This window comes from Eurytemora carolleeae, unplaced genomic scaffold (assembly GCF_000591075.1).
Source record: "Eurytemora carolleeae unplaced genomic scaffold, Eaff_2.0 scaffold451, whole genome shotgun sequence".
In the NCBI taxonomy this organism is placed as follows: domain Eukaryota; kingdom Metazoa; phylum Arthropoda; class Copepoda; order Calanoida; family Temoridae; genus Eurytemora; species Eurytemora carolleeae.
This window is the reverse complement of record NW_019396337.1, coordinates 128,978-141,246: the sequence shown is the minus strand read 5'-3', so window position 1 is coordinate 141,246 and position 12,269 is coordinate 128,978. Positions and strand designations below refer to the sequence as shown.

Genomic DNA, 12,269 nt, shown 5'->3' with positions numbered 1-12,269 from the left:
AATTGTAATTAGTAATCATGTTTAGGGGGACCCTGGATTAACTTAATCTTTTGTTTAAATAATACATTTCGAAAAATTAATTGGAGCAGAATTTCTTCTGGAGTGTATTAACGCCGGGATCAAAAAGTTATTGTTAATAAAATTTAAATTATAAACCTAGCAGCAGCTGAGTTCTCTCTTTTTCGTTGAGATTACAAACACTCTCCAAGGTCTCTCCGATAGCATCAGCTAGTCTCTGGAACCTCCGCGTCTCCGGAACTAAATCATTCATCTTCAAACAAATCTGAAATATTTATCATGTTTAGCAGCTTTCATAGGGTTGAAGTCAAAGAGGGGAACTACTTAGTGTCCGGTTCTGCTGGCTTATCTGATGCTTCCAGTTTAGCAGGTTCTGGTTCCAGGAAGTTTGTGAGGTTGACAATCTGCTCCTTGATAGTTAACTGGTTGAATAAAACCATCTCTGAGTAGATTGGATCCTGAACTAGATCTTTAACAGACCAGACGGAGAGAACTTGTTCATCCTCCGCTCCACTCATAACCTAGAAATAATGAAAACATAACAAAACAAATAAAGTCAGAAATCGCTTTCATTTTTCAACCAAGCTCAATCCAATTGCATTCAACCTAAATTAACTAGATTTAAGTTAGCCCCCCTCCTTTTACTCCACTCCACTCCACTCCACTCCACTCCACTCCACTCCACTCCACTCCACTCCACTCCACTCCACTCCACTCCACTCCACCTGACCCGACCCGACCCAACTCAGGTCTTACTAAATAACCCAACCCAACCCAAACTGGACTCTGAAACAACATCAATTTATCAAAGTCCTGATATAGTTTGTACCTCGGTTAGTATTCTCTCCAACCCTGCCAGACTCTCATCTGTAGCTGAGGATTCCTTCCGAACCAGGAACTTGGAGAGAATAATCAGATGATCTTTTCCATAGGGTCGGACAAATCCAACATCCTCAAACAAGGAGGCTATGGAGAGGAATATAGCAACTGTAATTCTACAAATCAATATAAACAATTATGGATTTTCGATTTATTTAGTTTGAAAAGAATCGAAGTTATTTTACTTGTAATATCTAAACAATTTAGTAAACTTGACGTAGACTCAGGAACTCTCAATGATTGTTTGTAAATGTAGTTGGGTTTCATTCATAATCTTGATTATATTATTATCCTTAAACAAAACACCCCTAATATTGGGAATCCTTTTACGATAATAATTCTAAATATCGCCTTGTAGACAGTAAGAATCCCTTCACGATAATAAATCAACAGGTAAACAGTAAGAATCCCTCAAAAAAAAAAAATTTAAAAAGCTTGTTAAACAGTTGGAATCCCTCCAAGATAATAATTCTAAAAAGCCTGGTAAACAGTAGGAATCCTTTCCAAGATAATAATTCTAAAAAGCCTGGTGAACAGTAGGAATCCCTCCAAGATAATAATTCTAAAAAGCCTGGTGAACAGTAGGAATCCCTCCAAGATAATAATATTAAAAAGCCTGGTGACCAGTAGGAATCCCTCCAAGATAATAATTCTAAAAAGCCTGGTGAACAGTAGGAATCCCTCCAAGATAATAATATTAAAAAGCCTGGTGACCAGTAGGAATCCCTCCAAGACAATAATTCTAAAAAGCCTGGTGAACAGTAGGAATCCCTCCAAGATAATAAATCTAAAAAGCCTACTGAACAGTAGGATAGGAATCCCTCCAAGATAATAATTCTAAAAAGCCTACTGAACAGTAGGATAGGAATCCCTCCAAGATAATAATTTTAAAAAGCTTGGTGAACAGTAGGAATCCCTCCAAGATAATAATTCTGAAAAGCCTGGTAAACAGTAGGAATCCCTCAAATATATTAATTCTAAAAAGCCTGGTGAACAGTAGAAATCCCTCCAAGATAATAATTCTAAAAAGCCTGGTGAACAGTAGGAATCCCTCCAAGATAATAATATTAAAAATCCTTGTAAACAGTAGGAATCCCTCCAAGATAATAATTCTAAAAAGCCTGGTGAACAGTAGGAATCCCTCCAAGATAATAATTCTAAAAAGCCTGGTAAACAGTAGGAATCCCTCAAATATATTAATTCTAAAAAGCCTGGTTAACAGTAGGAATCCCTCCAAGATAATAATTTTAAAAAGCCTGGTGAACAATAGGAATCCCTCCAAGATAATAATATTAAAAAGCCTGGTAAACAGTAGGAATCCCTCCAAGATAATAATTCTATAAAGCCTGGTGACCAGTAGGAATCCCTCCAAGATAATAATTCTAAAAAGCCTACTGAACAGTAGGATAGGAATCCCTCCAAGATAATAATTTTAAAAAGCCTAGTGAACAGTAGGAATCCCTCCAAGATAATAATTCTAAAAAGCCTGGTGAACAGTAGGAATCCCTCCAAGATAATAATTCTAAAAAGCTTGGTAAACAGTAGGAATCCCTCCAAGATAATAATTCTAAAAAGCCAGGTAAACAGTAGGAATCCCTCCAAGATAATAAATCTAAAAAGCTTGGTAAAAGTTGAGAATCCCTCCAAAATAATAAATCTAAATAGTCTGGTAAACAGTGGGGATCCTTCCCAAGATAATAATTCTGAATAGCCTGGTAAACAGGGGGAATCCCTCTAAGAACAAAATTGATAATAACCTGGTGAACAGTGGGAATCCCTCCAGGATAATATGATCACCAGTATCTAGACCTGTTATCGCTGTTATAACTGTTTCAATAAGTTTAAGCTGGTTCCTCGGTTCACACTCACTATTCAAGATATTGTTGGTTCGGGCCGTGGGTAGACTTAAACTTAAAACCTTCGTTTTCTCCACAATATCAGGGAATATTTTAGAAATCTTGTTTAATATTTTGGATTCTTCTCTACACTCTGCCAGTGGTTGGGTAGACCCTGAGAATGGTTTATCTTGTTTCCGTTTCTTCTTCTTTGGTTCTCCGTTCTCTTCCTTCCCCTCAATCTGGTTCAGCAGATCAATAGTCTCGTTATAATACTGTAGATGTCGTCCTGTGCAGAACTTAGAGCTTTGTATCTTGGTGAGTTTAATACCGATCCCTCGGACAGGTTTCTCTAGGCAGGCAGCTAGCTTAGGAGCAGTCACCCATTCAACAAACCTGACAATATTGTGATATTAAAATCAGCATAGCTTTGATGTGGACAGATTAAGATCCTATGCTTTAAAAAATGGATCCAACCAAAAATCAGAAATTCCTCCCCCCCCCCAGAAGTTTTGATGGCTTCCAGTGCGCTCTGCGGATTTTTTCTAGTAGCACTTTCAGGTATTACCCGTTGCTCTTCAAGCGGTGATTTTTTTGTAAATCGTTTTTCGCGAATTTTTCCGTTTAAAATTGTGCATTTAAAACAATAATAAATGTTGACATTATTTTCCGGGCAAAATTTTTCATCTTTAATCTTCCATCAACCTTCCATTCGTTCATGTTAGTTGCTACAAAAAAGTGTAGGTTCAGCCGTGTATTTATGTCCTCATTTTCCCTTCTTTTTCCTTATTCTTTTCCAATCTTCTTTCTATATTTCCTTTGACTTTCTTAACTTTTTGTTTCTTTATTCAATCTTAAGTTAAAAGTAGTTTTCTATTCCTTCTGATAACTTTAAAATCCTACCTTATCCTTCCCTTGACCTTCCAATCCTTCAAGGTTTTCCTGATATTTGCCAGTTTCTTCTCCGGTTCCAGGTTAGACTCTGCCACCCTGTCCAGATACGTTCCCTGATCATTCCGTCCGTCCAGTTGACTAGGATATACCAATATTAAAGGGATTGTTCAGACTTTTGAATATTCCTATAAATTAACCAATTCAAGCCCCACTTGGCCAGATAGAGATTGGCGATTTTTGTTGTTAAATAAATCACGAAAGGGTTGGGCAAGTTAAGGACTAGAATATCATTTTGTTATATTTTTATAAGTGTTTCGGCATTCTAGAACTGGTGTCTCGAAACTTCATTAAAAAAGATTTGGGAGGTTTTGCTAGAGCAGCGCAGCTAAGAGAGGCTGACGTTGCGAGTTCAAGAGAGCCTCAATTTGATGAGGGGCAATACCGATTCACAATGATACCCTTGAAACCTTAATCTGATCAACAATATGGAGGATAACGTAGACTCTAGCTTGAAAATTATTTAATTCTTTTAATTTCTCCTTTGTTACTGAAGCAAGAATGCGCAAGTCACTTTTGAGAAGCCGCAAATTAAAATAACCAAGTTTGAATAATTTTGACATTTGATCAGACAAAGCTTTTAGGGTTTATTTAAGAATCCGACATTCGACTCTATAAATGGGTGGTGACTTGAATTTACGTTTACAGACCCTTTCCTGTTTAAAGCTGATGCTTAACATTGCTCTCTGTATATACCTGATAAATGGATCTTCTCTATTGTAGACAACTTGCCTATAGTTGGGTATCTCTTCAATCCTAAAAAAAACATAAAGACATTTTTCTTCTTAAATAACCTGTACTTCTCTGTGTAGAGGGTGGTGTACCTGTACTTCTGTGTAGAAGTTGGTGTATCTGTACTTCTCTATGTAGAGGGTGGTGTACCTGTACTTCTCTGTGTAGAGGGTGGTGTACCTGTACTTCTCTATGTAGTGGTGGATGTACCTGTACTTCTCTATGTAGAGGGTGGTGTACCTGTACTTCTCTATGTAGTGGTGGGTGTACCTGTACTTCTCTATGTAGTGGTGGTGTACCTGTACTTCTATATGTAGTGGTGGTGTACCTGTACTTCTCTATGTAGTTTTTTGTGTACCTGTACTTCTCTATGTAGTGGTGGGTGTACCTGTACTTCTCTATGTAGTGGTGGGTGTACCTGTACTTCTCTATGTAGTGGTGGGTGTACCTGTACTTCTCTATGTAGTAGTGGGTGTACCTGTACTTCTCTATGTAGTAGTGGGTGTACCTGTACTTCTCTATGTAGTGGTCTGCCACCTGTCTCTGGATCTCCGCCAGATTCTTCAAATCTCCGACATTCATCGGATCCTTGAAGTAGTGAAGGTTGTTTTCGATCACGTTCTCCTGAACAAAATAATTTTTTGCTCTCTTTGGATCTTGATTCGGAAGAGAAAAGTGAATTTCATCATGTTCTTACCCTTAGTATGGAAAGAATCCTATTGAAACAACTAGTTCATGAGTACTTTTTTTCGATACGTGTTTTTTTTAATGAGTATGAAAGATAATTCCCCCGAAACAGATCAAAAATAATTTTTTTTATGAGATTCAAGAACGATTTTAAAAGTTTGATTTTATTTTTTGGTGGTTTTCTGGCGAGAATATTTAATTTGCGACACAATAACATTCTTTAATTCTTTGTCAGTCAGTCCAGTTCAGTTCCTAAAATTGGAAATTGAAAATTATAAATTTAAAAAGGTCTGACCTGCAGTTGGAGAAATAAATCGGAGGATTTCCTAACAGCCTCCAGAAAGTCTTCCGGAATATCTTCTTTAGCAAACATAGATTTGTCATCAGGAAATTCTCCATACAAACCCTTTAATAAAATTAAATAAATATATAAATAAAAGGTCAACCATCATATCCTGAAGTTAACGAATATAAAACATTCTGTCAACACTTTACAACCCACAACCCCATTCCTTCCTTCAATGGAGAGAAAGAATTGGAAATTTTATCCAGACAAAGCTTCTCTGATGATAAATACATAAACATCGAAAACAAAACTGCGATTTAGGTTCATATGAAAAAAGCAGTTTGACTAACTAGTTCTACTGAAGTGTGGTACACTAAATATAAAAATCAAAGAAATATGATTTTAAACGTGCACACATAGTTAAAAAGAACAAAACAAAACTTTGAAAACAATGCACATACCTTTATTATTTTTAAATATTGTTTACGAGCAGTTTGAATACATTGCCCAACTAAAGTCCTTCAATCTTCATGCATAATTGATATTATACCTGAGCTGGAAACGTTTGAATTGTGGATATCGAGATCAATGCTTGATCTAGATCTTTTGTTAATCCAAAGATTAATGAAACCTGTAGTTGATATCCGAAGTGTAATTGTACCCTTAAGGGATGACTGAATTGAAGTGATTAAACCTTGATCCTCAAATCTAAATTGCCCAGTATGGATATCGGGATTAAGCTTTCGGGATTGAGTATCCAACTCAAAAGTTCCCTGCTCTAGGCGTCTCTAAATGTTTATGTTTACTAGGACACACTGTATTTTTAAGAATAAAAAACCTTTGTTTCTTTCAGAAAGTTCTGCAGCCAATCTGAACTCTGGAAGTCGAGACAGATAACATAAACCTCCGAGTTTCCCTCCTTACTAGTGGCAGGTTTAAATATTTCTATCTGATTGAAGCAGATATCAAGGAGGTACAGGAGGCAGATGGTTTCACTCTCAAAGGTTGTAAACATCTTGATCACAAAGTTTCCGCCCTTTATGCAAATATTTAGTCATCTTTATTTTTTTCCCATTTTACTTTTTACTATCCCAGGAGAAGTATTTTAATATAATTATAAACAAATTAAACTGTAATTCAACAATTTTGAGGTGAAAATTTTAGATAGTTCTTTTTCATAAAAAGTTTGGCCATTTCTTATTAAATATGTAGTGAACCACCCCACGTCCCTTTTTCTGAAAAAGAGCAACCTCCCATGATTATATATCCTTTACTTTAAAACAATCTAAATTTTTACCTTTTCAAAACGAACATTTTTATAACATTTTGAAACAGTGCAGTATGATTAAGTTTAGAGTTATTGGGATTAGAAATGATTAAAAAGATGAATACATTTTTTCCTTAGCTAGCACAGAGAGGGCTGCGTAGACCTCGCACTCCAATAGGTTGGATACAATAGACTCCTGTCTAGCAGGTTCACCCTGTATATAGTTTGGATACAATAGCAGGTTCACCCTGTATTTAGGTTGGGTACAATAGCAGGTTCACCCTGTATATAGGTTGGATACCATAGCATGTTCACCCTGTATATAGGTTGGATACAATAGCAGGTTCACCCTGTATATAGGTTGGATACAATAGCAGGTTCACCCTGTATATAGGTTGGATACAATAGCAGGTTAAACCTGCATATAGTTTGGATACAATAGCAGGTTCACCCTGTATATAGGTTGGATACAATAGCAGGTTCATTCACAGTAACTGAAAAACCAAGCTATCGGCGGTACCAGTTCAATGAAAGATTGTAAAACCTAGCTGATAGTCTACCTATACTACCGGTGGCGTAATCCAGATCAATAAGAGATTATTACCTGACAATCTATGCTACCGTCGGCGGTGACCAGCTCGATATCGCCGATCTGCTTACACCTATCTTTCAACTTCTCCAGGTTCTGAATCTTCATGAGATCTCCGGAATCATCAACTCCGAACTCCCAGTTCTCCAGGCAACCCAGGATAAATCTGTCATCGTTTATCATGAACCCTAGACTATTCCCTACCGAAGCAACACAGTTTTCATTGGATTTAAATCAAACACATGACAAAGGACATAACTCATGCGCAAAATAAATCAAAACCGCAGCGCTTTTAAATTCCTAAATGCTGAAACCGCTTTTGTTAGATTTCTTGTTTCAATAGAAAGCTTCTTAAATGGAGCGGAGTCCAAATAGAATTCCTAAAGATAGGAGAACTGCTAAGAAAATTAAATTAGATTTATCGATGAACAATTTTGAAAAAATTAATAAAGAAGAGAGAGAAAAGGTCACTTTGAATTAAATCCATTTCCTTCGTAGTGAGGGTTGAGAGTAGTTCCAATCCAGTTCCAATTTGTTTCTAAACAATTCCAATTAAGTATGAAAAAAATCTATAATAAACAAATAACATGATTTCTTTTTATCCTGTTTCTATCTGAACCTAACCTGGATAAGCTGAGACAAGAGCATGGTTGAGTGAGGTTATAAATGCTCCGGGTGCTTCACACAAGTGTAGGGTTTGAAAATCTTTCCCTTTAGGTCCGAGCTGGAACGTGTGAAAACATTCGTGAAACTTCTCCCACGCCTGAACAGTTTAAAAGTTATTGTGGTTCGTATTTTAATCTACGTTTTGATCTGAATCAAGTGTCGGATCCAAATCTAAACTCTCCAATAGGGTATCCGAAACCGAGAAAGGATGAAATGGGAAAATTTTTTACTTACCTGAGTAAGGAGTTCAGGCTTGTATGATTTTTTAAGCGTGAATGCCACAGTTCCAGCAGGATTCATTTTCTTCGTGTGCTTGTGCCATTTAAACAAGGGCAGATCATTCAGCTTAGATTTACAGTTGTTTAACCGAGTCTTCATACTCTAAATATGAAATAATAAATTAGGACTTAAAAGGACTGTAAAGCGTAAGCGTAATATCAAGTGACCCCATGTAAAGATGGCAATGCCCGATTTACAACTGTACCCTTGAAATAATCTGAGACACTGCTATTTTCCTTAAGGGCGTACTCTAATTATTTCTCCATTGCTTCTTATAAGCAAGAAATGCGCAAGTCACTTTTGCAGAGGAACCGCAAATGAACATGAACAGTTTAAAGAAACAAAAACATGGATATAACTTCAACCTTGATCAGACAAAGCTTTAAGGGTACCGTTATGAATCGGACAAAGCCATCTTTGCATGGAAGGTCATTTGAAATTACGCTAACAGTCCCATTAAAGTATTAACGGACTTACAGAATATTTGATTTGTGAAAAGGATTCATGAAGCAAAATTATTCGTATTCTTTGTTTTTCTTACGAGTATCTAAGACAAACTACAGGCAAAGGATTAATACTTCCTTTAGGTTAGCATATCATAAAAGTAAGTTTTAAAGGGGGTGACCGGCTATGTAAGGTAGTTGAACTGAGTATGCAGTGTTGTGGAAAACTTCTTTCGGATTCATTTGAGACACATAAAACTTTTTAAAGATCTGTAAATTCTGAGTTTAAGCGAAAATTCGACAATCAAAACTCCTACATTGGGGGTGGATACGTTTTCAGAATTAGTTTTTTTTAAATTATTAAATAACGACGACATAAAATGTAATAAAAGTTCTTCAATAAACTACAGACGTCATGTATAGGAACATATTGAGAAAATCAAAATTAATCGTATAATCCCTCGGCCTCTCCCATTCATTCTTAGAATATATTAATGTAACCCAACAAGCATGAAATCATGAGATCATATAAGAAAGTTATCTAACCTGTAGCCTATTATCCTCCCAGTACGGAGCTGTGTAGATCGACCCACCCGGAGGAGTCCTCCGTCCTGTTGGGAATGTGTATCTCTTGTTAAACTGAACCTGAAGAATTCAAACAATTAGAAATGCGAGGGGAAAAAAATAACGCGATACAAATATTATCGGAGGGTTTTCAATTATTCCAAAATAATCGTTATTTTCTAATAAAAAATTCTAAATACTTTCGTTAAATATTCTTTTTTATTCTGTTTTTTTTAAATTGTCTTTAAGTGTCATTCATTTCAGTAATTAGCATTTTTTTCAAAATTCTATATATTCACCTTTCAACCTAAAAACCCAAACTAAATGGTCAAATAGTTTAAAAGCCGCAGTTGAGAAAAAAAAAACTTAATTAGCCTGAAAGGGCTTGTACATTTCACAATTTATAAATAAAACTTTGACTCAGTTTAAAATTATTTCAGATTTCAGAATCTAAAAATCTAAAAAAAAACCTCCACAAACCCCAAGGGTTGAAACTTGTCAGTTTGGCGCAGCAGATTCTTGAAACCCTTTCTGAACTATGAATGATAAATTAAGTTTCACCAAAATAAGTGAAAAAGTAATTCTTTAAGAAATATTTATGAGCTGGACCAAGATCAAAATTAAATGGATCCCAAAGCACTGCAGTTGGTAAAGAACTAGCGGGAGAAGGCAGGCGGCCATAAGTCACAACATTTTTCCCTTCCTTGCCACATATTATCTTTTCTGTCTTCTGGAAGCCATGAGCCACAACTATATGGTCTTCCATGCCACATCATTTGAGTCTTCCGGTAGTTACTACGTTTTAAATGACGTCATGCATCTATGTATAAATTTAGCTTGTCTGTCTGTTTGTTTGTATCCAATAAACATCTGAACCGATCGGGCCCAGGGAAGGTTTATGAATGATCAAAATTTTAGAAATTTGTATTTAAAAATTTTTTATTTTTGTAAAATTTTGAAAATGCGCGAAAAAATTTTATGATATCAGCAAACTTTTTTTGTTTTTGTTTTATACTGTACAAAGAGAAGATGCTCACAGATCCACAATTAAAAGTTGAAATAGAAGATGGGCGCGAAGCGCCCTAAAAGCCTAGTAAGATATATATGAAGAACTTTATATTTAAGTTTTAAATTGAAATAATATGATAATCTTGTGAGGAAAAAAATGTAATAATGGAAATTCTTAAACGAGATGAAATAATCTTGATGTATTCTTTAACGAAGGCCGCAGGCCTGAGTTAAAGAATACATCAAGATTATTTCATCGAGTTTAAGAATTCCATTATTACATTTTTATCCTCATAAGATTATTATTATATCGTATTTGTGAGGTTCCATGGGCACATACCCAAGAAATTTTATTAAAAAATAATTCTGGTGAAATCTGACTATTTCAAGGCGGAATAGTTCACATTATGAAAGGTTGCAAATAAGTTTTATGCTCTTGTTCTGACTAACACTGTTTTTTATTTTTCTAATGTTAAAATCTAAAAAACAAACATTTTATAAGTAAAAATTTGTTCTTAATTTGAAAGTAATGCATGTGGTGTGATTGTTTCCTTAGTTTAGTTTGTTTGTTTACCAATTTCTAATGATTTTGCTTGTTTTTTAAGTTGATACTACATTTAGATAGAGCATGTTAAATGTGCCCTGAGTTTTTTTTAGATGGGGAGAAGGTATAGTAGTGGGTTGTCTTAATCTACTGAACAAAATCGTGTCTTCATTAATAGAAGAAATCAGTTTCTGGATATTAGATCCTAAATATTCCAAAAAGAGGAGATAAAAGCATGTTATCTAGTAAGAATCAGTTCGACATGAACTGATGAAGATCTTTGTCTTTTATTCCTGAAGCAAGATTTACTGGTTTGTTTTCATTGCTATGGAGTGCTAAGACTCCATTAAAAGTGTTACACTAATATTTCAATGATAAGTTTTTATACTTTTTTTGGTTTTTATTGTGGTTTCACTTCATCATCTCGAACTATGTGAGATATGGTGACTCAGACTGAAAAGCTCTGACCATACTATTACAAGTATGCAGAGATTTGCAAAATCTCAACAAACTTGGTTTGAAATATGGATGAACTAAAAAAAAATAATAAAGTAGGCAGTCGGGCAGTATGCTTTGAGACTCGGCAGTTTGATGAAAGTGTCTAATGTAAGGCTAAAGGCATCGTCCATATTTTTGAGAATGGTCAGAAAATGTTAATTTCTGACCATTTCCGCTTATGGCCGCCTGCCTTTATCCGCTCACAGAACAACACTCGAATTACTATGTAATTTCGCATGCACTGTATACACTGTACAGTGTAGATTAGACACTGTGCATTAGACTTTGTACATTGTTCACTGTACAGTGTACATTGCACACTAAATATTGTTTGTTGTACACAGTGCTTTATACACTTACACTATGTGCTGTACCCCACCTGTAGAATATCTGCATACTCCTTGTTCAGAATAGGTTGGAATGGAATAGGCAGCAGAATGTGCGACATCTTGCGGGAATAAAAGGAAACTAGTTTCCCTCACCTAGTTCAGGTCTTAATATTTCAATATCCAATATCTGAAATATATGAAGCAGCATTTCAATAAATATATTTACATTTATAGCCATATAGTTTCAGGGGCGGATACAGGATTTAAGTGAGGGTGGTGCTAGAATTATTTCTAAACCAAATAATCCAGATTTAGGAACCAAAAACGCGCCGCATGCAAATTTTTTTAGATAGATATTTTTTCTGTTTTGCACTAGATTTTCTTTCCTTGAAGTTCAATTGAGAAGCTATTCTGAGATCTCAGGGGCCCCTGAATCCGTCGGGGGGGTGCAAAGGTCCTTACCGCCCCCCTGTATCCGCCACTAAATAGTTTACATACAATACATGGGACCGAATTTATTTAATTGGAGGTCGTTGAACTACCTAACGCCGGTTTAAATCCTGAATCACCAATTAAAATCCGCATGATTCAAGATTTGTACCGGCGATTGGTAGTTAAACGACCTAGCTCAAATTCATCAAAGGAACTGAGTTATTGCCACAAACTTAAATTTCTTTATTCACTTATGTAGTAG

The 12,269-nt window shown here is 35.7% G+C and overlaps 2 protein-coding genes across 2 annotated transcripts in view; both read right to left on the bottom strand.

The window, feature by feature from the left end:
• Nucleotides 1–313, bottom strand: part of LOC111701194 (probable serine/threonine-protein kinase samkC) — a 3,854-nt gene extending 3,541 nt beyond the window's left edge. The window contains exon 1 of the mRNA XM_023472367.1: nucleotides 157–313. Within this exon, the coding sequence (XP_023328135.1) occupies nucleotides 157–271 (115 nt within the window). The 5' untranslated portion in view covers nucleotides 272–313. The remainder of the gene's footprint in view (nucleotides 1–156) is intronic.
• LOC111701188 (cap-specific mRNA (nucleoside-2'-O-)-methyltransferase 2) lies at nucleotides 283–12,269 on the bottom strand. Its single transcript, XM_023472360.1, has 15 exons — nucleotides 11,626–12,269; nucleotides 9,179–9,277; nucleotides 8,145–8,291; nucleotides 7,869–8,007; nucleotides 7,735–7,782; nucleotides 7,260–7,444; nucleotides 6,789–6,869; nucleotides 6,227–6,424; nucleotides 5,398–5,508; nucleotides 4,924–5,039; nucleotides 4,380–4,439; nucleotides 3,636–3,764; nucleotides 2,655–3,128; nucleotides 848–1,013; nucleotides 283–539 (listed from the first exon to the last, which is right to left on the bottom strand). Exons 1-15 carry the CDS (start codon nucleotides 11,692–11,694, stop codon nucleotides 339–341), a joined length of 2,223 nt encoding a protein of 740 aa, XP_023328128.1. The 5' UTR covers nucleotides 11,695–12,269; the 3' UTR covers nucleotides 283–338.

Coding starts and splice junctions, on each gene's coding strand:
- LOC111701188 (XM_023472360.1), bottom strand. CDS start 11,694: ATGTCGCACATTCTGCTGCCTATTCCATTCCAACCTATTCTGAACAAG. Junction 6,425..6,788: donor CCCTCTCTGTGCTAGCTAAG/GAAAAAATGTAT, acceptor ATTTGCATAAAG/GGCGGAAACTTTGTGATCAA. Junction 5,040..5,397: donor ATTTATTTCTCCAACTGCAG/GTCAGACCTTTT, acceptor TATTTTGTTCAG/GAGAACGTGATCGAAAACAA.